Here is a 27,679-nt window from a genome sequence, read left to right on the forward strand (position 1 = left end):
TGATTATTTATAAAAGAAATATCAAATTTTGCTTTTAATCGGGTAATTATGAATTACACGAAATAGAATTTATTATTGGCTCCTGACTTAACTGCCAGTGTTTTGTGTGTGTGTTTTTTGTTTTGTTTTGCACTCTCCGCGAGACCATGGAGGTATACAAATATTGCCACACAAAAATTCGTAAAGTAAATTGACCACCATAATCGCCATATTTCGCTTGTATTTGTTCATCTATTAATTTCAAAGCATTTTAAAACGCACCAAAAATCGAACATTAAAGACGTTTAAAAGATTGCTGAATAAGAAACGCAAAATACACAAGCAAATTAATTGTAATGTTGCAATTTATTTAGTTTCATCAAGGTTCATAATACAACGGGACTTCACAAGCTTGACAGCATATTAATATATATTTATATATACACCTGAGATATTAGTAAGATTCCAGCACTTTTACTACGGCAAGGTAAATAAGTTGCAAATTGTCAATTATCAAACATTGTCAGTTTTCGCTGCGTTTAAGGAAACCACGCATCAACCTTATCCCGAGGTGTAGTATCAACAATTATCTGTAGCTATCCTTAGACATATCATTGTAGATAGATAGAACAACACGTGTTGTTAATGTCTTAGTGTGTGTTCATGGCGAGCTTTTTAAAACTGGTGACATCAGGAAGTTTCCCTCGTGTGGTCCCGAGAGGAGAAGTACTGCTGCCCCAAGGAAATTTACACGTGTCAACATACTATGAATATCCCCTTTCTGTTATACACGGGTTTCCTGTTGTTTGAGACTTTCATTAGATAATGTAAAACACACTGATGCGTGGTCTCTTAGTGGTGAAATTGATCGATGTGTTACTAAAAATTGTTTAATTGTATACTGTGGACCTATTACTATTGGTCTCGTGGTCAAAGGAGACACGTAGGCCTACTACTACATGCATAATGACCTGGCTAGAATTTTCACCCAGTAATAAGCGGGCTATATAGCCTACTTGAGGCTAAATAAACATTGTACTATCCGTCAATATATAAATAAATTATTAAATTAAATTCGAATATTCATTTACATGAAATGTTTGAATTAAGTTTATTGTAACCACTGAGTTGTTTGTGATCAGCTGCATTTACCTTATATACTGTACATCCATTATATATATTATATTTACACTTATTACAACATTTACCAACAAGAAGTTATATCTATACGAATAATTCCAATGTATACGTTACAGCATAATCTTATATACAAGTGTGTTTTATTATTCATTTCAGTAACCCAATAAGGAACCCAGAAGTGTGCCATTAGAATAACCATTTGAATAAGGCCGCTTAAGGTGGTAGAAAATATACCATAGCCCTTGTTCGTTTCACAGGAAAGTGTCCCCTGAATAGTGTCATGGGTCCTACTGTAGTATTTTTTTAGATTCAAGTTTTAAATTGTTAAAAACATGCCATTATGACAATGATCTGTTCAATAATATAGAAAGCCTATATAAACATTAAACCCATGTACCTATTGTCAATTCCATTTTGTTTTGTAAGTGGACTCTTTACTCTGTAATGTCTGAGGTGCGGTAAGCATTACGACATATTGGCATTTGTCTTATTTGTTTATTTACTCAATGGAATTATGTTTTTATAATAATTTAGAATTATTGGTCTGTCTAATTTCTTAAATTATGATTTATGTTTTGTTGTTTTTGTCTTTCAATTTAATCTGTTCATGTTATATTAAAATAAGTGCTAAACTGTAATGTTTAGAGGCAACATTTGGTGACGTCACGCTGTAAGCGTTTTAATTCCGTAGTAGAGAAACAAACTAGTCTGATATATTATTGTTAATAATGTTATTTTCATCGATTTCATCTTGTAAAGATTATTCGAAGTCGATGACTTTATGCAGCGCATGTTTTCGTCTTCTGAAGTCAAAATGTCAATGACATTATGACGTCGTCGCGATGTGTTTTGGAATGCAGAATTCATCTTAAACGTTTTCTCTACTACTCCTCCTTCGGTAAGTGTTGTTGTTTTATCAACTTCAGAACATCGGGTGACTTTTCTGTGGTAAAATAATAAATTTTGATTATTATTAATAATTTCCATTACGTGCTTTAGATGTCCAGTGTAGCTGTCAGTTGTTTTCCTAATCTGACGTAATTGTACCAAATGTGTTTTTGTTTAGTTGATATTACAGACTTTGTGATTGTGTTCCCAATGGTATTTTTATTTGTTCAGAAAGTCTATCTTGTGATGAGTCGTTTTGGGTTTAAGATACTATACCTTTGACACCAAATTTGTCAATGGTAGGATTAAAACTGAATACACGATTAAACTTAAACACTAATATAAACTATCTAGGTGATATGACTATAGGCTATCAATACCAAACACTTCCTGATTTATTATTATTATTTTTTTTTTGCGCAATAATTAAAACCCTATAAAAAAGAATGGGTTGTAAATACAAACAACTTACTGCAACTACTTTTAACATTGTAACATATAAAAGAGAAAAAATATACTTTAAATATACAAATGTATACATATATATGAATCCAAAGGCAAATTACTGAAAATAATGACAATGCTGTGGGTATCAGTGGCTACGAAATAAAACAACCAAAAAGCTAAATCAAAACGATAAAGTAAAAGAGCCAGAACAATTATCAGAGCTTAGGCAACACTAGCCCTTCATCAGTGCAAGTGAGTGTACTTAGACAAAGTAGATAGTATAAGCAGACAAGCACTGCCTGAGTGAACTGGAATAAAAGAAATAAAAACAAAGGAGGCACAGGCTGGTAAATAGAGGGTGGAGAGAGTAAGAGTAGAAAACAGAGAAGATAGCTTGGTATATATAAAACATATATATATATATAAATATTTATTAGGGGCCTATATATAAATATTTTATTATATATAAATATGTATAAAACAGTATGATAATTAAAGTGGGACAAACCCACACAAAACAACAAAGAAAACTACTTACTGCACCCATAGTCGCAGTTCTCTTTGCAGAACAGCAGCTGGAGAAACCTGTCGTTCTTGCAATGTTCTTCCGTATTTATTTCAGCACAGTAGTCGAAGTTTTCGTATATCTGGACATTTTCACAAACATCTAAATAAATAAATAATAGTTTAAAACTGATACACTGTTCATTTGAATATGTGGGTTTGACGGGATTGGGCCATACGTTAGATGGAAACAAAAGCAGGGAATAGTGAGATTATCTCGCTCTCTCCCATAAAGGAATATCTCACCATATAGAAAAACATTGTCTCTGATCTCTATGATTGTTATGTTGTCCGCTTATTATATACCTCGTTCTTTATTATGTTAATTATTGCATCATTATATACACCTGTGTAGTAGGTGGAAAGTACTTCAGGCGTTGATTACAGGTTCTGATGATGAGAATAGTATTCTCGAAACATGTCACGTAATTTTAAGACAGTTTGCCTGTTCATCAAATGCCTATATACGGTTTTGATTTTAACTCGAAATTTTGTCTCTATTTTAATATACACAAAGACACATTTTCAATTTTAAGTTAGAAGATTCATTATAGTTATCAAATTAGATTCTTAATGAATGAGATGTATAGACGTAGGCCTATAGTAGAAGACAGAAAGATAATGCCGATTTGTTGGAATTCCTTAAATAAGAAATCAAAAGGAAGCAGAAAAGAGGAAAATTTAGATGACTAATGTTGATCCTATGATGGAATACTGCTGATTTCCATTACAAAGTTAGTTAATTTTACCTTGGCAATCTGTTCCTGTTCCATAGCTGCATTCACATGTGCATCTTGTTTTGTCGAGAATGCCTAAGCCAACTCCCGTGTGAACGCACGTCTTTGGGCAATCTGTCAGAAAACGACATACCAGGATAGTAGTAAAATAACGATACAACGTTTCAAGTTTATTTTTGGTGCTGTTCTGTGTTCACAAAGTGAAACAATTTCATCGTATTATGCACTTTATGTTATTTAAGTCCCACAAGCTTAACTTAAAATCTATATCGGAGGTAAGAATGTTAACAATTTGACAATAGGTTAACTAATTAGATGAGTCATTGTCGTTATTGATTAATTATTTGGCATGAGTTACAGTGATTCACATTTTATGTGAAACATTAAGATGTTTCCAATCAACAGGATTCGATAGATCAATTTGGTTACAACTTTCAAACATTTTGGTTCGGTAAAAACATAAACACGCGAAAGGCAAGTGTGCCTCTATGGTGGATGTATGGATTATCATTAGCGGATATTAGAATCGAATACAGGCCAATTTTTGTATGAACTTGGAAAGGAAAAGTATTGTATGGTAAAGTTACTTTAATACTTACAGCACGTGTCTGCCCTGTTCAAACCACAGGAGGAAACTGCAGAGAAAATGGTGAAAGAACTGGTATCAGCATTGAAAATCATACAATATTCAAAGTAAAGCCCGGTAGTTCCCACTAGAGACGCAACGTAAGGACGTAAGGGACACGCAAGCGAGTTGACCAATGACAAGCGACAGGTCGAATAATCCATAACTTATGATTGGTCAACTTGTGCGTACGTTGCGCTTGCGTTACACCCTAGTCCGAATAAAGCTTCACATTATGCCAAGTAACGTGCGCTCGTCTGATTTTATCCATGATAAAAAAACCAAGTTGAAATCTAATTTAATAAAACAGCATCAATCATCAAAATACATATCGGCAAAGAGCATTATATTCTTTGATGTCGGATATTTAAAAATAAAGATATTCAACAATTTACATTTAGTCGCACAGTCACTATTATTATTTTAAAAGAAATCATAATTGTTTTAATGACTACTATTTGTTTGAATATATTTGTTCAGTAGTGTCGTCACAATTTAGATATGGTACGCTGAAGGTTTTCTATCTTCTTGGTGCATTTTAGGTATAGGTTATGTTCTGTCTACCTACCACATAAACCCGCATCGCAGAAAGATGCAGAATCCGAGCATCTAGAACACGCAGGACCCACCGCAAAAGGCTCGTCCAATGACTTTGCTCTAAAAAAAGAAAAGAACAAGAATTTATTGTATTTTCAAAACTGACTTGTTGACAGAGAAGACGACATTGCAAAACTCTCGATAAAGATTATGTAGTCAAAATTCTTGTTAAGATGAAGTTATGGGACTTTATTCAGTTTCAAAGGTGGTTACAACTGCCAAAGAATGATTACTACCAGGATTCATAAAGAATTAATTAACACTGTACTGTGTCTCAGAGTTCCTTTACATTATTTTGAGATTACATTGATTTAGAGATAGTTTCATCATTCTTGTCACTGACAGCTTGCCAGTGGCGTAACGGAGAGGCCTGAAGTCCCTTGCTTAGGAACCCCAAGTGGACCTCCAACGCTGGAGGCCTCGGTGTTTTTAGCCCTTTTCGACATATTTTACTGCTCAGGGGCCCCATAAGATCATGGGCCCTTGGTTTATCCAGTGAGCGCTCATAGCCGGCCATTACGCCACTGCAGCTTGCCTTGCCCTATTTTATAAGTTAAGTAAAGTTAAATAAATATGCCATTTTCTGTAATTTACTTACTCAATATTGAAAACACAGTTGAGGTAATGAACGTTTTCATCCAAATGGCATTTAGAGTTGATGCTGCAACCGACTTTATCTGCATCGGCCCACGCAAGCTGAAAAGAGAGAATGTCGAAATTGTTACCAGCGTTTTCTCTCCAATTTCTTCTGGATATTTTACTTTATCGTTTTGATTTAGCTTTTTGCTTTTTTTTGTTACTCTGCTGTTCTACTTCTTTTTTTGTGGTTATATCTTAGGATATTTTATGGATCATTTTTTTTTTAGTATAAATAAAAATCAACTACACTCAATGTAAATAGAAATCATCTGAATATACAATTGGACATTGAATTCAATTTAAAGTAGCGTTGTTTATGTCGGTACCGTTTATGTCGAGCTGACACAATTCGGAAACAATTTATCAGTCGCTAAATAATTCCCAGCGCTGCAACCGTGACGTCATAGACAGCCTAAGACAGTGTATTACGTCATGGTCATATATTTTGGCAATGTTTTCTTCACGACTTTCAATTTTGAAATTCATCTGATAAAAGTTGATATCACATTATAGATATGAGATATAACGCAGGTACTGTACCTCCAGTCATATTAGGCGTTCGATTTAAAACAGGGAATTGGGCCAAAGGGTAGTCGCAATATCCACCGTACATAAAATCTAACCTAACATCCGTCTCACATAGGCCTAATAGTGAATATAGGCCTATTAAATGGTCATTTAGTCTAATTTAATTAATTGATTAACTAAAAAACAAGTCGACGAAAATAAAGTCTGTTGTCAGTTTCTACTCTGTTTTGTATCGACAACATAAAGGTTAATGTACCGTCGTACAGCACAGAAAAATACATTTTCTAAAACTATTAATTAAAGATAAACGAAAAACCAGTGCCATTTTGTCTTACTATTTGACAATTTCATATAAACTATATTATAGAATTAAAGATGATATTGTCCCCCTGAAAAAAATAATGTTTTGTTAAATATTAAATTAAAACTGTAGGACTAATTTAAAGCAAAAAATAGTCAAATTGACTGGAAGTCAATGGGTTTTTAGTTAAATTCAACAGTTTATTTTGTATTTTTGTAAGTGAAAACATTATTTTTTAATTATTTTTTTTCTACGGAAGTGAATAACTTTCTTAAAACTGCAAAATGGCCTGTTTTAAAGTCTGATTTTATAAATCTTTAAAAGCTTTTGAATATGTCATTTTAATGTTACGTAATCGTACATTTGTACATAAATTCCCCATCCCCTCAATATTTGTACTATGCATAACGCATTGGGCGTTAAATCTGTTGAGTATGTAGATTTGGTGTATTAATTAAATTTCCATCGGTGTATATACCGTTTAGTTTTTAACTTTCCCAATGATTGCAGCAAGTTAACTGGCGTTTAGGCCTACCTGGTATATTAAAATCAATATATTTTTATGATGTAAAATATTTGTTGTTGTGACTTGTTATTTTTGTTGCCATAAACAGTTTCGTTTTACCGATTATCCAAACTTAAATTCTGTTATAATCGAACGATTCATGGCAAGTCACACTTCCTACAGGTGATGAGATATAACAAACGGGAGCCATGATACGGCCATTGCCCCCTTCTCCTTCCAGTCAGTCTGTCCCCCTAACAAGGCCTAAGGCTAGAACATTTTGACCTCATCTAGCGTGTGGTCTACTTAAAAGATATAATGATATAATAAATGATATACAATGTGATAGAAAAATAACAGTAGGCTCCGACGATCGACCGGCCCCAGGATGCTGTTTACCACGGTAGCGGAAATCATAGGAGATGGGTGGGGAGAAAGGAGGTGACGAATCCCCGGACGAATCACAGACATGATACAAAAAAAATATGAAAGCTTTTAACTGGGTCAATGGAACATTATCTAAGAGAAACTTCGTAGAAACAAGAACTATTCGTAGACGTGTTTGTTCGGTGGCGAATGATTACGTCAGTGCTATTTTAAGATCGGTTGTCAACAGTTTTGTAGTAAAGTTTATGAAATAACTAAGCTGAGTGGTATAGGCTAAATGGCAGATGTTAGGTATAATGTTAAGCGTAACATAATATCAACAATTTATCGTTATACCATCCTGCCTCAGTGAAACGGTCTGAGTCTGTTTTTCGTATTGCTTTTTTATGATTTTATTTTGTAAGAAATATTAATTATTTGGCTACTAAACTTTGAGATTTTCTTTAAATATTTTCTGCATTTGAATAAATATTTACATTTTAAATTGCATACGGAAATTGTTTACGGATGTAGAATTTCTTCTTTTTATGAATTGTTAAGAAAATCGATATATGGCCTGATGTGTAGACTCAATTCAACGATTCGGTAATACGTGACAGTAAAATACGGTGTGAACGAGCCATTGTTCATTGATACAACAGAGGATCAGTGTATGATTACTTGTTCAGTTGATGTAAATAATGTACAGATGAATCTAAAGCTCTGTCTACGCTATCAAACTTTATACGACAAAAATGTACCGATATATTGACATAATGATGTCATATCACTATACCATATTTAAGCATATCACTACCATATTTGGGCACGTCACCCTTTTTTGTCAAACTTGATGATGAAGACAAAGCTTTACTTGATGTTGTTACTTTGTTTTACGTGAAATTACTGGACCTTTTTTACGCCACTGATTCATTATTTTAACGAAGGAATCCGTCGTGTTGGTCTCAGACCTTTTTTACGAACCTCACCTGAAGGAAACGGCTGCAATTTGAACCCTTCTGGCACCGTCGAGTGAAAAAATTGAAGTTGTCACCTTCTGCAAAAACTTCACTAAACATCTCGTCTAAAGTTAAGGCGGCCGTGTTCCGAATAGACAATACACCTTGGGTGGCCGCGGCGTCGATCCATTCCCATTCTTCTCTGAATGACGTCGAGCTACCGCTACTGCTGAAGTCAAAGAAAGACATTTCACTTTCTTCCTCGTTCAGTAAGTGTTCGCAAGATGTTAGCAGCGTGGCTTCTTCCTCAAGAGCTTCATCCCAATGCTTGAAAGAAAATATATAAAATTATTATTCTTAGCTACATTATTACTTAAAGATGTATTGTCCACCAAAAACATGAAAAATGAAGATTAATAAAATCAGACTTTGAATAGGCCATTTTGTAGTATTAACAAACTTAATCACTTACGTAGAAAAAAACCCCCAACAAATATGTTCACTTATAAAATGACACGGTTAAATTAAAAAAACACATTGGCTGCCAGCCAATTCGACTATTTTTTGCTTTAAATTACATTTTTTCAGGTAAAATGTTTTTTTTTTCGATCTAATTTTTGTAAAAGTGAATAACTATTATGGTGATATTAAAATGGCATATTCAACAAAAAATTGTTGAAAAATATTTTTCAGGGGGACAATACTTTAAGTCAAATCAATTTTCAATCATAAAAAATATAACTAACCATAAAAGGTATCGATTGAGGACGTAATTGTTATTTGTATAGTTTGTGTATCAATCTATGTATTGAAATGTTATTAGATACTATAAGATATATAGAAAAACACGGCCTACAATAGAACACCCATTTAAGACCAAAACAAGTGCCCCCGTAATAATTATGAGTGCCTCATCCAACCCCCCAACCCCTAACCCCGAATAGGCTTTGGTCCGTTTTGTGTAACCTATTGCCTTTTATTTGTTTCACAAAAAGTGTCCTATATGAGGTCCGAAATGAGAGGTTCTTATCTACCTAAATTGTATTATTATCTCTTTGTGACAAGAATTTGTTACTACTGTATGTTTTGACAAAGATGTTGATTTCCTCCGAGTCATCTTCATGTCTTTCTATGAGTCAGCAAAAACCGTAATAGATTTAGTCCCCCATAATACAACATTTCCGAACTCTAAAGAATAACTTAACTTAAAGTGTATACATGTAAATATGTTACCAATGAAAAGCATTATTTTGTGAAATTGAATTTCACTTTCGTTTAATGTTTTATACTTCTATTTACGATTACACCATTTTGTGCTACTCTGATGCGTAATTCGGAAGGTTCGCTTTGATTCTATTTTTAGCATGTTTTTTAAAAACGTTCAAGTTGACAAAGGTATTGCACCTGCTATTTTTCTCTGGAGTAAATTTGCTCCGGAAATTGAGATGAACATTGTGAATGTTAGGGCACAACATGAATTACGGGAACATCCGTAGGGATTTGATACATTGTCATGTGCAATATCCATAGGGTTAGACACAAGATCTTGTATACACGCAATTTAGTTGCTTTTACCAATAATCACTACCGAGAGTTGAGTTAATCCTTGGCTAATGATTGGTCAAATTACTTTCGTTGCGCGTACGGTTTTTTTTTTTCGTGGCGACCTGTATGAAGCGTGTTTCCCACTAGAGACGCAACGCAAGGACGTACGCGTAATGCAAGCGAGCTGACCAATGGCAAGTCACTGTTCGAATAATCCATCGGTGTGATTGGTCAAATCGCTTAAGTTGCGTTGCGTCGCTAGTGGGAACCAAGCTTAAGAACCAATGTTGAAATTGCATTTCAATCCTACCATTTAAAGTATACAACTTATCTATCACCTCTTAAACACTGTTAGTTTCTTAGTAATTGGTGGTCGATATACAAGCTACTTTTTTAAAACAAAATGCTTATTGAGCATACGCAATCTCAGATGTATGAATAATACATGAGGCAAATACAACATCAAATTGAATATTTTCCCTGGTGTAATTAGTGGTCTTTGGTAAGAGTTATATGTTTTCTATTTTCAGAAAATTCAGCTGATTTTAACAATTTATCTGGAATTTAAAGAATTTTACTGACAGTCATTATACTATGTATATATTATGTAATGTAAAGCACATGTGATTTATTTGAGTTATTACCTAGATTATCACTAAGTATTTTTATCCAAAATAATTGTAAATTTAATTCATGTTTAAAAATGAGAAATAAATCACTCGTCCGACCTTCATCGTGGTACTAAAGCTTGACGATTACCTTTCAAAGCTAGGTGTTTGGTTCAATCCCGACAGCAGCCCGACACCAGCCCGCCACCAGTTTAGTAAACGATTTTTCAATCGTTTATCACCCTCCAAATGAAGGAAAATGTATGTTTTAAAACACGGTCAATCGTTATTTTGTGTGATACTTCTTAATTTTCTCTGTCTACACTATCAAACTTTATATTTTAAACATGGACACGATGACGTCATATCACTACCATATTTGGGCACTTTTTTGTCGAACTATAGTTTGATAGTGTAGACAGAGCTTAAGATTCAGCATTGTAAACGATAAAATATCTTAGAGTTCACTTGTGTTATGAGTTATAGTCCAACTTTTGATAATTGCAATAGTGGTAACTAATACTTCCGCACGGCCACCATCTCTAGAGAATTCTAGCGTATCCGGCGACCGTCTAAACAGACTCAATCCGCACTTAAACACAACGCTGTATAGATTGCTTATGACTGGCAATGTCTAACTTATGTAGTTCGTAAGAGAGCAATATCCTTATATATTACGTGTTATGTATTAGTAGAAGAAGATGTGGAACTTAACTAGGAGTCTCTTGGGAATTATCTTTTATGAAATCAATCGAAAGTAGTCGCACTTTTTTTATTTCAACATCCACAGGTGGAAAATCCAATTACAGCTAATAACATAATTATTATTATGATTGATGAATAACATGTAAATGTAATCAATAATGATTAAATATAATGTAATATCCCGCTATGAAAACATAATTTTATTTTGTGTGAAATCTAAGCAAATCTTTTATATACTCGGGGTTTTTTTTTCAGAATTAATTATATGAAATATAATTATTTAGTATTCCTTTTAAAAAATTATTTTAAAATTCAGTAATAATACGAAATATAGGCTAATATGTAATGAATATATCGGCACTAATAATAAGGTTTATAAAGAAAAATTGACAAGAAAGTAAAATTCCAAGTGTCTTCAGCTTCAGGTTGTGGTTAAAGTACCTCATTTTTCGGCGCTGTATCTATAATTATACATAAATTATAGCCAAACTATGTGATACAGTGTCACTTATTATCACATGTGACGCTTGTATCATATATGCCATGATAACCTAACCTAACTGTCTCACTCTTCCATTCCTAAACATACAGGCTCATAATGATGTAAACACTTAGATAATAATTACAAGAAACTGGTCAGGTAACACCATGTATGGAGATAAAGTCGGGTACTAAGTAGGCCTACTAATGTTGACAACCATGTCACTGGTTCTTATAGTAGTAGGCCTACCCATATTAAAGGGACACCGTCAGAACCCAACAAAATACCCACCTAATACTCTGGAGTGTCCCCTGAATAGAGATTGGCAGTAGTGTTAAAACTATTTTCCCTCATTTGTTTCAGGATAATGCCCCCAAGGGCCTATATACTGTAAAATGTAACTGGATACTAGTTTAGAAATGTCTTTAAAAGTTTGGCAGTAATTTTAATTGATGCGATTGTGCTAAAATGGCTGGAACAGTTTTAATGAGGCCGTTAATTAAAATCGTTATAAATAATAGACAGTACAACGTGGCCGGTAGTTACGGTAACAAAGGAATTAGGTACAATGACGCTTATTTTGAAATGCCGATAAATCCCTAGTAAACGACTTAATCCCGCGGTATAAGACGAAGGTTTGACCGTTGCTAAAAATAGCCACCTTTAAGAAATATTATACTCGTTAATCGGAACGCAATTACTGAATGATGACGCAATTATAGTTAAGTAGAGATCAGAAACAGGACGCATTCCTGTGGTATAGTCTTTCAATAGATTGTCCAGGTAGACCAGAATGAATAGATTACATAATTATATGAAATCATAAATGACACTCAAGCAGGAACGAGTGTGCCCTAGCCTACATTTTGGTCATTTATAATTGACCGTTTGGTCATTTTTCTTTTTTTAATTGACCGTTTGACTTTCTTAAAGATACATTGTCCCCCCAAAAAATGAAAATGAATGATTAATATAAATATATGAATAGGCCATTTCGTAGTTTAAATCAATTAAATCACTTAATTAGTAGAAAAAACAAGTTTTCACTTTCCCAAAATGACAAAATAAACGGTTGAATTCAGCCAAAAAGTACTATTTAAAAAAAAAAAATTTTGGGTCAAAATATTATGTGACAGTAAAATGGCATAATACAATTGATATAGACATCTTCATTGTTTATCAGATTTTGTGTACGAAAGATTAACTAACTACGTGTTTGAAAATTATTACTGTAGCTAAAATCCAATACATAAGTACAAATTTATGGTACATAGTGCCAATATGTTATTAAAACTATGCTGTTAAAATATCGAAATAAAAGATTGGTCACTTATCGTACTTTTTTAACCTTGTGAGGGTTTAAAATATTTTCAGATAGTTTTTATTCGTAGAAAGTGTAAGACGCTTTAAAATGATCAACACACCCTTTATACCGTTAACAACGAATATAGGATTAGTAACTAATCTATGATTAAGTCGTAATATTGGGTAATTTATCGTTTTCGCTTCGGAAATATCCTACGCGATTCGATGCATTCAGCGTGAAATTAACAGGTATTATTGAGTTATTTATCACTTGCAAATAGAAATTGTGAAAAGTAATGGGTTTGTGGATAATCAGTCTTACCAGCATTTTCATATTTGACGCTGTCACGCCTTCCGCTACTTTAGAAGCCGCCTTACGTCGTAACGAGTTGAGTGTGTTTAGAATCTGTTGGTTTTGTCGAGGTTCGAACCACTGCTCCGACCGCCGCTCGGCCCACGTAGCTTTTATTACTGAAAATAAAGAACATACATTCGTTGTTATTATTATTAAATACCGTACAGTTTAACCCTAATTTGAAAATTTGTGTCGGGAGATGGGGGATTGATACACTAGAGTAACACATTTACAAAAGGTACAGAGTATGCCTACAAGGCCATAGTTTTTCCATTTGTAATACCAGAAAAACGATGAATTTCTAGGAACAAATCTGACACAATTACGTTGGTTATCATACGTAAAGCTCTGGCTACACTATCGAACTAGTTTGACAAAAAAAGTGTGATGTGCCCAAATATGGTAGTGATATGACATCAACTGAAAATAAAGAACATACATTCGTTGTTATTATCAAATACAGTAGAGCCCTACTTTGGGACACAACCTATTCCAGGAACACGGAACTCTAATAAGTGGAAACTTTCATGTGAATCGGACAAGAGGAAATCATATCAATCATCATATATTTTGTTCATCTCTTTTAAACGACTGATTTATGTAAGTTGTTGAAACTGAAAGAGGAAAAGTCCTAAAAGTTAGAAAAGGTTGAAAATTATCAACCGAAACATGTATCGGGTAAGCCGAATATGTTTTATACTACAATACAACTAACGCCTATATTTATGAGAACACCACCCATATAATGAAGACAATTTTTGTAGTCCAAGATTTTCCAATAGATTCTAATCTCTGTATTGTTAATTACGTTAATTGTTATTATCTTATCAATATCGAATTCATTTATTTTGTCAGAAGATAATTAGACATACATACATAAAAAGAGTAACAAAACAAATAACATAAGAGGACAGTTTAAAAGCTTACATGACGGCTTGTTAAAAGTAAATAGTATCTCACTAAACTAGAAAATGATAAGAAATAATAATATGTAAACATTTTAAAAACAATAACAATCTTTGGAATATAATGTATATCGGTGTGGAAAAATGAGGAAGACGTTTTTAAATATATTCGTAATCTGGGGATGATGTATCTTGCCCCGTTTTTCAGGAATGCAACATTCGTGTCAGAATCGAGACAAGAATGGGTGAAGATGTTATGGATCACTGTAATATTATCTTCCAATCCAAAAATAGTTTATTGGTAGCGCCCTCTATTAAACAATATTCTCAAAACTTTTTTGAGGAAGTTTGTTTGTTAACATAATCGCAGAACCACGTTTGTTTTGCTTGCCTATATTTAGAATTCGGGAGCGTAACCTTGTCAAATACCAATAGAATATAAAAATAAGGAGGTCAAAAGGTTATTGTATTAAAGTACTAGTGTGTTCCCTTCGTATAGGATAAACGTGATTTAAGAGTGTAGAAGTTATTTTGAGAAAAAAAGACTGTTTCCATTACTTTTGGAATGGCATGTTTATCCAGTAATAGTGCCTATAATGTATGACATTGTTGATCTTGACCTCAATAATCTAGTTATATATAATATAATACCATATATCAACAAGTGTTTAATATATTGCATTATGATTACGTAGGTTGTCTAGACGAATATTATGTATATTATGTCATTTATTTTGTATTATTGAGAACAAACACAAAAATTAAAAACTGGACTTCAGCTAATGAATTGTACTTTGGTAAACGGTCAGAGGCTCTTCATACAGCGGTTTAATGTTGATTGGGCAGTGTTAGTTCAGTGGTAGTAGTTGAACTTAAAGCGGAACAAAACCCCTATCACATTAAAGATGCATTGTCTATCAAAAACATGAAGGTACTATGTTAAAAAAGACTTTGAATAGGCCATTTCGTAGTTTTAAATTAATAAAGCTAATCACTTCCGAAGGAAAAAAAACTTATACAAAATTTTAATTCAACCAAAAACCTATTGCCTTCCAGTCAATTTGACATTTTGTTAGTTTAAATTACAGTTTTTCAGGTAAACCCATATTTGTTTTAACCAATTTTTGGACAATGTGAATAACTATTATGTGAAATTAAAATGACATATTCAACAAAGACATTTAATGATTTATGAGGCTAGTGGTGTATTTTACCATATAGTTCATTGATTGATACACTGGAGTAACACAGTTACAAAAAGTACAGTAGTAGGCCTACAAGACCATACATAATTTTGCCATTCGGAGTACCAGAAAAACGACGCATTTCTGGCAAAAAATCTGACACAATTACGTTTGTTATCATACATAAAGCTTTGTTTACACTATCAAACTAGTTTGACAAAAACAAGTGTGATGTGCCCAAATATGGTTGTGATATGACATCATCTTGTCCATAGGTACATCACATTTATTTGTCACATAAAGTTTGTTAGTGTAAACAGAGCTTATTAAGTCAATGAAGAAAGCCATAATAAAACTATTACCTAATAATCAGACATGTGTGATAGTCAATGTAGTTATCGGTCATATCCGAATTAGTGAAAATTACGAACAATTAGTAATCTTTATTTTAAGTTGGTAATTAGAGAAACTTGATTAACAAACTGTTTCGTTTTACTCCTTACTGTATCTGTATGGAAAAAACACTCATCATACAGAAACATTTAGAAATAAAAACCGTATTGGATAATCAATCAAAATCAGTCAATCAAAATAACATTTATTTCCTTTATTTATAAACAAACATAAATATAATTTCTCACAATAATACAACATGAAGGAGGCACCGACTTCGAAAAACAAAGCTTGTGCTGAAAGTGGCAATAGAAAATATAATTTAAAAACGATAATAACAATTCAGTACATATATATGTTATATATAAAAGATGTCTTTTTATGTTTAGGAATGTGAAGTTTATTACAGATTCTGGTAACATAATCATGAACATCGTTATTATATGAAAATAAGCATAGATGTGATGGAAGAAGAAAATTCAAACTTGTATATATAAAAGCAACGTCTTAGTTAAGTCGAAGATGTTCTCCAGGTGGAATGCCATCCTTAAATGAGTAGTAGTAATTAGTCTTGTTTATTTTATTTCATTTATATGTAATTTTTACTTTCTATGGATTGGAGATTCCGAAATAAAAGATTAAATGATTGAATGAATGAATGAAATAAACATTGCATAATAATGTGGGATTGTACAGAAAACTAGCAGTTGTGCTTGTTAGACTATGGTTACAAGGACATAAACAAAAATATAATTTAGAAAAATGCAATTAATTAATTAATTAATTAATTAGAAATTTAATGCTAAGGACATTCAAAATACAGGGAAGTGATATTCAATGAATATAATTTAATGCAAAGAAAACAATTTTAAAAGTTGCTGAAAAAATTGAAAATTGCCTGTCTGTACTCGATTTATCGTATACTGTATATACGTATACCTCTGAATCGGAATAAATTGAATCGGAGTCGTATCGGAGTTAACGACATACTAGGTAAGATATTAACTGTTCACATGTGCGCTTACGCCGGAGTTAACGGTATTGAGATAAGATAATTAACCAATGCGCGCTTACGTCGGATGTTCAGTAATTCTGATTCCGATCAGCTTAACTCCATTCTATGCACGATTAACTCTCGTACGTGTGAACACAGGTATTTTAAATGTTGGCCTATTCTTAACCAAAGTAATTTCTATGGATATGACTCATTCCGAAATAAAGAGAAATGAAATAAGTGATATATTAGGGAATAACATTTTTTCCCAAACATCTCTCGTTGTAAGATGGGTGGGCCGCGAAGACTAACCGAAATGTGTTCATAACAAATAACCACAGTTAGGCCTAGCGAGCGCCTCGTTTGTAATTGAGAAAACCCCTCTCCTGTCCCCAGCGTGTTCCTTGTTGTAAGGGAATGAGTGGGCCTTGACAACTTGGCAAGAACATCCAAGATTGTTCACCATAAACCACAACAACTAACCTAATTTATATACCAAATCACTTATATTAAATTAAGTAATTATCCGTATTTCCCATTTTTATCTATAAATAAAAGAACTCATAAACTTTTTGAATTACATCATTATTTTTACGGATGGGGTTGACGCGAAGGCGTTCAACCCTCCTCCAGGGTCATGCGCGGTCGTTTTATTTGTTTAAAGACATGAGCTGCGGCAAACGGCTTTCCTGTTTTTCAGTAACACTCATAAACGCGTCACAAGAGAATCTACATCAAGATCACATCAAGAAACACATTATGAAATTACAAAGTCATTCAGATATTCTTCTCACCACGTGTTCGGCTCAGTGTGAATATTAATTCTACCTGAAGTATTTTGCAATTTAGTGTCTTTTAAATCATCTTAAGCTCTGTCTACACTATCAAACTTTATGTGACAAAAAAATGTGATGTGCCCATATATAGACATGATGATGTCATATCACTAACCATATTTGAGCATATCACTACCATATTTGGGCACATCACACTTTTTGTCAAACTAGTTTGATAGTTTAACGGATACCTTTCGTTATAAACCAAAATACTTCCTTCTTCAAACTCAGATTGTTACCTACAGCCTCGTTTTATCTCCGCAGAAATAGGATAGGATATTTACGTAAAGTGGTTGGGTCTACCTTTACCACTCTGTACGTTCTACTATCAATAGCTATGCCTATAATCTGTTTTGCTTGTATACGGTGATTTTGAACTTCTTCCTCAATGAAAATTGATTTTTCCGGAGAGAAGCTGAGAAAAGTGTTAAGCCGTTGTCACAATAGCTAATGTGATGGCAATAATCGCACATATGGATTTTCGTTAGTGTGAGTGATGTACAGGGAACGTACCACCACTACCACGTCATATCATGCATTAAAACATTATTAACACTAAAACGTGTTTTATATTTTATGCTATCTAGAATGTGGTTCAGCTACAGCATTGCAAAATAAATGGAGAAACATTCACCTAAGCTAAATAATAAAAAAATACCCCCCCCCCCACTCAGAATATCCCCTCCCTCTCCTTTGTCGATTAACATCTGCCAAATGCATTCAAAATTATTGCATGCATACTGCGTATAATTTTCTTTTATCATTCAACATGAACAATCATTTTAAAAAATACATTTGCAAGTTATTTATTTATTCAGATTAAATTTTTATATGATGATTTTATTATTTATGTATAAATTATTATTAAATTACATGAAGCTTAAGTTGTAGACTACTACATCTTGATATGTATTAACAAAATTGAATACAGTCAGACTCGTATCTAAGTGACTTGCAACAGTCAGTTAGAATCTATCTAGTGACAGATACAGAATCGAGTGTCTATTGTATACAATCATATTGTGTAATGCTATAAAATGAATTGCTAAGCGCACATATCCATAATTTAGTAGGCCTCTAACATAAAGCTCTAGGCCTAACCATATATTTTTTTGCAGTCTAGAATACAGTCTCGTTACCTGCATAAGGCAAGGTATCAATTTATATACTCTGGTGTGAAAACATTAACAAAAAATTCCAATATACAAAACCAAAGAATTTTTTCATTTATTTATTTTTCCTTTTTTTTAATTATTTTTATTTTCTCTAGATTACGTAATAATAGATTTAGTAGTGAACCCTAAAAAGAAATGTCATTTTTAATATATATGTTGTTGCGTAATTCAAGGTGCCGATTTATACTAATGTGTACTAATAGGTTCTAGATCATAACATTAAAAATAATAAATTTGTACTCACCCACAATTAAAAAGATCAACACGGAAAATTCCATTTTATACGTGTTTGTCCAAAACTATACAGATAATCAATTTATTCCAATATTCGTACTCATATAACAGTGAAATAATACCATACTGACAAGCAAAATACGTTTTTCTTGTTTATAGGTAAACCGAGTACAGAATGTGTGCGCGCTTAATCAACGAACAACCAATCAGGATGCGCCATTTACCCGTCGTTCTCAATGAGTCTTGGTATACAATCTTTATTGGCTCATAATCCTGTAACTTCCAAGATGAGGAATATCAGTAACTTGTCGTGTTATTGGTTCGCTCTGTTTGACGAGAGATATGAACAGTTATCGCTGTTATGTTGTGTTGAAAGCGTGTGACGAACTAACAGTTAGTAAGCACTTTGATTTTTAACCGTTCCGTTAAGAAGCTAATTGGTACTGTGTATTATCCACCTCGTATTCGACAGTATTGAGAACATGTGTATATTCTTGCCCGGGTAATTCGGTGACCTACCCAACAACGTAAGCGACTGAGCCCAATAAACCAATTTCCCCGGGTAAATAACTCATGAAGACCAATTTACACATAGAAATATAGAATCCATTTTAGTCCTGGTTCCCACTGGCGACGCAACGTAATGCAACCGACGCAACGTAAGAAAATGCCCTTCCAATAATTGTGCTGCGTGAAATCAAACCTGCGATGTTTGCAGTACTGTTGCGTCGTCGGTTCCCACTTGTGATTACGCAATACAGAACCTTGCGTCGATACGTTGCTGAGTTACGTTCTAGTGGGAACAACGCGGAGTGGACGTGCGGTTTCCGCGCTCAGGATACGTGGGACAATCTACGCGGTTTTCCGATGGCCTTAAACGGGCCCATAGTGGGTGTGGTGGGTGAGGTGAGTGATTTAACTTCCCATAATATTTTATTTGTATTACATTTTTATATGGTTGTAAGATATATCTAGGCTTACATAAAATGAAACCATAATTATATTTGACTTACTGTACCCGCAAATTAATGGCATTGTCAAACTGTGAGGGTTTATAATTTAACATGACAATTTAATGTAAGTGCCTTTGTTAGGGTCCTATTCATTTTTATTACTGCTATAACTCGAGCGGTATTAAATCTTTGTACCTTGGTATAAGACTTTCTTTTAAATGCGCGTAACCCCATAAAATACTTATGTACATCATGTCTGTGCATAGTGAACTCGTTTTGGCTATAGTAGTATTCCTCCTTTGCGGGTACCCCTATTCAGGAGACACCCCTACCCAGCGGATACCTCTATTCAAAGGACACTTACAAGTGGAATTTTTTTCAAAATTTCTAACGGATTGTGAAGGTGTCTCCTTAGTGCGGACCCACTGTAATTAATATTTTCTTAATTATTCAATTTTATAAGTTTGTTTTTATAAGATAAAATAAACATAATGCTCTATTCGTCTATAAAGGAAGACGAGATTTCCACAACGGTGCAGTTAGCAAAGCCAATGCAAACTCGTTATGACGTCAGTATGACGTAAACCCGATTTCCATGGCCAAGGTCAAGACGCTATGCGTTGCATTGCACTCGTTAGGTATAAACTGTGTTCACAGTTTGAAATGGTACGTGAAACGGGGTTTTCAAAGCCGAAAATGAGTGTTTTTAACAACCCTGTCACCTGGAAGGCAAATGTACGTGGAGTACCGCATAGGCCTACAATATATTGATATCTGATATCATATCATATATATGATGTTACTTCATCCTCCGTTGACACCCACAATGATGATGGTTGGTTTGAATGAAATCGCTGTCATTTAAACGTATCTCTGAGTCGTAGGCCTAAATTATTTTATTGAATCATCTTCGTTAAGACTTTTGTATTGAATTAATTGGTATTTCTAACATACTAACACTATAGGTAAAATTGTAACAGGGATTATTTTGACAACAACATGAAAACCTCTATTTGATGAAGGATAAGAGTAGGCCTAAACAGCATGGAAATCAACATGTTTTAACAAATCCTAACCTGTTTTAAATGTTATATATTTATATCATTACGTTCCCCCATAGCTCTGACGTCATCTAGGCCCTTTGTTTTCATTAGACCTCGATTTGTTCATACTTATTTTTAGATCAGTGTATTTTAAAATAATATTATTATGCGTAGGCCTATTGGTTTATGAAATATTGTCGGGATTAGGCCTACATTTTAACAAAGATTGCTATACCCTCCGAGCAGTGAAGTAAGCAGAGGCTTGAGGAACCTGGTTTAGGAACTCTAAGTGGCCCTCCAACGCTGGCGGCCTCTTTGAACTGCTAAGGGACCCCCATAAACTCCGGGGCTCCTGTGTTTAGCCAGTGAGCGCTCATAGCCGTTACGCCACTGCCTCCAAAGTTTCCCGTTGCAAACCTTATATTCTCTTATATTTTTGTTGTTGTGAAATAGCATAAAAATGCTGCCAACATTTCAAGCTTGTATCTCGCCACAATACAGCGTTATGCAGTTCTAATTAATCCATTGATTAAATTAAATTTGTACTTTTCGAATAAATAAAAAATACAGATTTGTAAACATTCTTTCGCGGCAAGTTGACAATGCTTGTCTATATAATCTTAATACCATTCAATTTGCATCTTAGTTCTTAAATTCCCATTGACTCACAACTGACAAGAGTATAACTAGAACCTTAGAAGCAAAACCACGGACACCAATTTAACAAAAAGTGAAACCCGCCGAGAGACTAATTTCCCCACACGCGTTGTGTAGTCAATTTCCTGAGTAAGTTGCCTGGCACTCACTCCTGCATGATCGTTGACAAAATGATTGCTTAGATTTGGAATGTTTTATCTAAACTTCGATGGTCTTATAAAGGCCAACTCAGACAGCATCGTACGACGAGGCCCGACGAAACGTCTTGACTCGTTGGTGCTGTCTGAGTTGAATCACGACGAGACGAGTCGTCTTGAGAAAGCGTCGGGCGTTGTTTTTAGGTCGTTGGGAGAACTTTAAACATGTTTCCCTTCGTCCCACATGGACTACTGCCGTCCTTGTTAAGGACGGGATTAGTCACTCGTGCCGGGTAAAAGGAAAGGTGCTTATATGTACCTGTTTAAGCGTCTAAATGCCAAACTGTCCTCAGATCGTGGTGGTAAGACCAAACTGATGCTTTAAGTAAGACGGAGTGGTTAGAGGGGGTGGGGGTGTTTAGCCTACTATGTGTCAGACCTGTCATTCGTTATTGGCCTATGTGTCAGACCTGTCATTCGTTATTGGCCTATTAGATGATGATGATCAAAATGAATATCCAGTGGGTAAGGGTATGATGGTTATCGGACTGAACGCCGCGGAAGCAATTAATTTAAGTGACGTAGTAGACCTGCTTGTCTGGTCATTATGCCATGGGGATGTGATAAATTGACCCCATATCACCTGTGATTAATTATAAATTAGTCCGCAATTAAGATAACATTTGTTTGTTGTCATAAGGGAAACTCGTCATTGCTAAACAGAACATTGGAAACTTCCTAAATCTATGTCTATACACTATCAAACATTATGTGACAACAAAGTGTGATGTGCCCAATGGTAGTGATATGCCCAAATATGGTAGTGATATGACATCATCATGTCCATATATGGGCACATCACCTTGTTTTGTCACTTAAAGTTTGATAGTGTAAACAGAGCTTTACATGTCAATTATTAGACTTGCCCCAAGTCTAGTTTTTTTGGGAGGCTCAATTAGTCCACGTATGAAACGCCATATGTGCCAAAATATTTATCTTTTTACTAAAGTTAAGTCAAAACTCCGTCTGGAACCCAGACTAATTTAATTGTATTTTACCTTTACGGATTTTAGTTATATTATTATATCAATACAAAAATATAGGTCGTATAAATGCTTTTTCTTTTATAAAACCAGTATTATACTCGTAAACTTTCTCCACCTGCACATTCGGAAGCTGTGAGGATGTCTGGAGATTGACCTCTTATTATAAAAATACCTTTTTGTCGTATCTTAAGCGGAGGTAAAATAATTAATGGCTAATAACGTCTAACGACAATTTACACAGACGAGCGGCAACGGTAAGCGGTAAATCCTTAGCGGAAAACAATAGAATCTATGTTATTTCTTGTATGACCATTTACACAAAACGCGGAAACCCTCTTAATAAAGAAATGCCAATTTACTTGATCTGGGACATAACGAAATGACGTATGTACAGATGAGATGCTCCTCATCTCCTGTGATTGGTCGAAGCACGTGATTTGCGTGTACGTTGATCGTCTGTGTGGTTATCATTACAAGTGGGAGAACAAATCTAATGCAATCATTTTTACAGTAACGCATGCGCAATACGTAGCACCCTTCGTGCAAAATTCTTATTACTTTTCTAATATCGCACATTGAATAGAATTTCACATTGAGTTCATCTGTGATAGCAGGGAATCTATCCTGCTGATTTATAGATACATTGCCGTGTTTTATATTTTCACTGATTTTCTCCTACTTCTTACAACCTAATCTAATTTATCATTATTTTATATGATGACTACATCGTTTTTACGTCACCGTAATTCTTTCAAAGCAATGAAAATACCGTTATAATTAATTGAACATTTATACTTGTTTTTTAAGATTTATGTTTCTATTTTATGAGCTTCGTGTGGGATGAATAAATATAATTTTATGTTTTTACTGCAAACATTGTTAATAACATGAATGTCAAAAGGTTTTTCCGACTGCGGTAGTCATTTATTTAATCTAATGTAAAATAATATATTGAGTTTTCCATTTGCGACGATCTAGTACCTACGCGCGCGCGTATTGTGTTGGCCGTTACGTGGACCTATAACATCCGTCTTGATTGGCCGAGGGGAGGAGAAATTAAGTGTGAGGAACCAATCACATCCCAGTGTCCTCTCATGCGCACAACAAATTAATATGTAACTAAAGTTTCTAGGGCCTACAGTTAGGCCATCAGCTGTAGCCTGTATTGTTTCATCCCGTTCCAGTGGAAGTGGCACTACATAATTTCACTTGAAACATATTGTAAATAAAATAGTTAAATAAAATATAAAAGTTCTTTTTACGATATTCTGTAGTTTTTGCGTAATTTTAATATAAAATTCGGACTATTTTTTTCAAAACACATTAACAAATTTTCATACGCCGACGTGGTTTTTAGGTCACGTGATTGCATTCAACCAATAACAATTAAGATTGTCCGTCACGCTTCATCTACTTTAACCATAACACACACTAGCTGTCAACATGGACGAAGCATGCGAGCAGACAAAGAAAAAAAAACGCAAACATTCGACAGAATTTAAGTGTATTATACATTTAGAATCCGTTGTATCAGAAAAGGTAAGCCCGTTTACAAATGTACGGTGGAAAAGGGTAATAGAATGTGCCAGTAAATGGCAAAAATTGGATGGTTATGACCGTATCCTAGCCGAAGCCTCACGTCATCTATTTGAAGGTAGTTTTGAAGGCCTACATAATGAAGGGTTTCACCCAACATGCTACCGACGGTTTATTGACAAGACACGAATTGTTAAAGCTGTTAAAAGATGTGAAAATAAGATTTCTAGTTCTAGTAGTGAAAGTAGTAAAGGTAGTAGTGATGAAGGCTTGTATCCAACAACAACGAAAAAACTACGATCATCTTCGGTACTGGCCTCGTCCATCACCAGCAGGGTGCCTTATCCAAGGTCGTCATCATCTAGGCCTAGTCGCTCAGTCTTACCAGCTGTTTGCATAATTTGCAACAAGGTTGATTGCTACATAACAGTCTATCATAAACGCAAGAAGGACAAACTGTGTCAAGCAGAAACTAAAGATGGAGGTATGTGACACCATTGATTGATTGTTTTTAGGTGACCTCGATACATAATAGCATTACAGTATTTTGCATTACAGTAATAAAAATCCTACAAATATTTCTACTGTTGTGAATTCCCAGTTTGGGATAATACAGTTTTTAGAATAAAATTTGAATAAATAATGATAAAATGATGACAGAATTGTTATGCATTAAGTAATTCTTATTTTACTTTATTTGTCTTTATTTGTATCTTAAGGACTTTTACGCCAAGCTTCAGAAGCTAAAACTGATGAAAATGTGTTGATACACATACGGGACAAGGACTGTGTAGCATTAGAAGTTCGCTACCATCGTTCTTGCTACAGGCATTATACTAGATTTCTGTCAAGGAGGACAGGTAGTCATAAGTAAGTACTGTACATTATTACCATAGTTGTGCTATACATAGTATTAAATAAACACCCCAAGTGGACAGCAACCTTATGATCAAGAGACTGTCTCACTACACGACTATTGCATTTTCAAAGTGTATTATCTATCTTTTTTTAGAACGGATGCTTCACTAAAACCAGAGTATGATGCATCATATCAAGTTTTCAAGCAAACAGTCATTCAGGAGCGTCTCATAAAAAATCAAGACATTTTAAGGATGCGGAAATTGGTACAATTGTTTACAAAGATTGTTAAACAGCATGAAGGGCTTGAAATGATTAACGAATGGACAGTGCAGCGGCAAGATCGACACCCATTTGCTTCCATTGCATGTGACCAAACAATTGAACAAACCTGTAACCGCGATTCAAAAACGAGAGGTGGAATAAGCACTTACACACTCAATCGTGGTGCTGTTCACAGGTGGATCCTGTCACAGTGTGAAGATATGGTAGGACTGCATGCTGTTGACAGAACTCCAAAAGAGTTAGATGAATCAAAGACAAAGAGAGATAACAAAACTGTGATGGCAATCATGAGTACCCTTGACAGCATGGTCAATCCATTTGATTGTTGCTCAAATGAAGAGTTAGTCTGCATAAGTTCAGGAGTTGTGGCCACTGATACAGTGAGGAATGATCTTAGCAGTGCCCTAGATCAAGGCGAAAAGGCAGCTGATACCTATTTTAGTCAACGACTGATTGACAATGAAGTTGATATACACTCACCCATTAAAAGTTTAAAACTGAAGACGTTTACAGAGAATGCAAACGTTAAAACAAATAAAAGTGGAAAAGAAAGCTCTCAAAATGCCAGAAAATTATTTGCTCGCCTATTAATTGCTGGACAAACGCGGAACATCGACCTTCCTGAGATTTTGAAATACTCCTTGGGTAACGTATCATTTCCTTTGGCTAATCTTAATGGAACACTAGCTAAAACAAACAAAGCTGCACTTATGCATGCAATTGAAACAAAATCCGATAAATGTCTAGTTGAACAACCTCCAGAAAATAGTGCAATGATGATAGATGGGATGGCGTTAATTCAATCTCTATCCATGGTTCCCAGTACATTTGGAGAACTAGCTGATAGTATTTTATCGCAAGTTATTCTTCTTGGTGTTAAACACAAGTGTACGCGTGTTGACTTTGTGACAGATAGATATCCTTCTGTAAGCATCAAGAATGTCGAGCGCTTACGTAGAGCCGAGAGTGGATCGCAAGTGGTTCAGATTCACCACAAGGACCAAAAAACTCCAAAGCAATGGAAAAAGTTTTTGTCAGATGGAAGCAACAAAGAATCTCTTTTTTATTTTTATTTTTGATGTGGAAAGAGATGTTTTGCAAGACCAATACTGACATTACATTATACATTACCCATGGAGACAAATGTCATTTATTTTATTTTGAAGACGGTTCCTGTACAATAACGCAATGTGAGGAGCTAACATGCGACCATGAAGAGGCAGATACCCGTTTATTTCTTCATGCTAAACATGCTGCTAAAAGCCACATCAACATAGTTATAAGAAACTTTCTCTAATGGATAGTTTACCTGCTCACCTTTATTTTATGACAGGTACCGGAAAGAACTCTCGGATTATAGATTTAGAGGAAATTGGATCTATATTCAATCCAAGCATTTGCGAAGCGTTAATTGGCCTGCATGTGTTTACTGGCTCTGACACTACAAGTGCCTTTTATGGCAAAGGGAAAAAAAAAGCACTGGCACTTGCTTTAGAAAATGAAGAATATATAGAAGCCTTTAGAGACATTGGCAGAGAATTTACTCTCAAGCAGGAGATTATCGACACACTTGAGTCGTTTGTGTGTATGCTCTATGGACAAGCTTCTACGAGTGTTAATGACACAAGATACAAAGTTTTCTGTCTGTCATCCTCAGCTACAGAACAAAGTCTACCACCAACAAGGGACGCTCTCATCCAGCATTGTAAACGCTGTAATTATCAGGCTGCAATCCATAGGCGATCATTCCAACAATGTATCCATGCCCCGTCTCCAGTTGGACATGGATGGCAAATGAAGGACAAACAGCTTGCAATCACATGGATAACAAATCCACCAGCTCCTAAGGTCCTATTACAGTCAATTCACTGCAGCTGTAAAGTGGGAAATTGTGAAAAAGGAAGATGTTCCTGTTTGAAATCTGGATTACCATGTACAGACTTATGTAAATGTAAAAACTGCCAAAACATAAAAACACCCCCTACCGATTCAATGAATGATAATGAAGATTATAATATTAGTGATGACGAGTCGGATGATGATCTAGAATATTATGATCTATGAAGAAAAACAGTTACATTATAAATATTATAAGTTTTACATCCGGGTATGAAGCGTCTCACATACACACAGAGCCAAGATATAAGGAGCTTGGACTTGCACAGTGTA

General features: G+C 34.5%; 2 protein-coding genes across 2 annotated transcripts in view; one reads left to right on the forward strand and one right to left on the reverse strand.

Annotated features, from left to right (window-relative positions):
* Nucleotides 1–26,691, forward strand: part of LOC144850711 (uncharacterized) — a 229,643-nt gene extending 202,952 nt beyond the window's left edge. Inside the window, exons 2-4 of the mRNA XM_078708105.1 lie at nucleotides 23,977–24,851; nucleotides 25,087–25,237; nucleotides 25,380–26,691. Of these exons, the coding sequence (XP_078564231.1) occupies nucleotides 24,275–24,851; nucleotides 25,087–25,237; nucleotides 25,380–26,589 (1,938 nt within the window). The 5' untranslated portion in view covers nucleotides 23,977–24,274 and the 3' untranslated portion in view covers nucleotides 26,590–26,691. The remainder of the gene's footprint in view (nucleotides 1–23,976; nucleotides 24,852–25,086; nucleotides 25,238–25,379) is intronic.
* Nucleotides 343–19,175, reverse strand: LOC144849656 (uncharacterized). Its single transcript, XM_078706643.1, has 9 exons — nucleotides 19,006–19,175; nucleotides 13,242–13,390; nucleotides 8,306–8,602; nucleotides 5,576–5,673; nucleotides 4,949–5,037; nucleotides 4,355–4,390; nucleotides 3,768–3,869; nucleotides 2,993–3,121; nucleotides 343–2,062 (listed from the first exon to the last, which is right to left on the reverse strand). Exons 1-9 carry the CDS (start codon nucleotides 19,037–19,039, stop codon nucleotides 2,004–2,006), a joined length of 993 nt encoding a protein of 330 aa, XP_078562769.1. The 5' UTR covers nucleotides 19,040–19,175; the 3' UTR covers nucleotides 343–2,003.
* Nucleotides 26,692–27,679: the final 988 nt, after the last annotated feature.

Source organism: Antedon bifida, chromosome 8, assembly GCF_963402885.1.
Source record: "Antedon bifida chromosome 8, ecAntBifi1.1, whole genome shotgun sequence".
NCBI classification, from domain to species: domain Eukaryota; kingdom Metazoa; phylum Echinodermata; class Crinoidea; order Comatulida; family Antedonidae; genus Antedon; species Antedon bifida.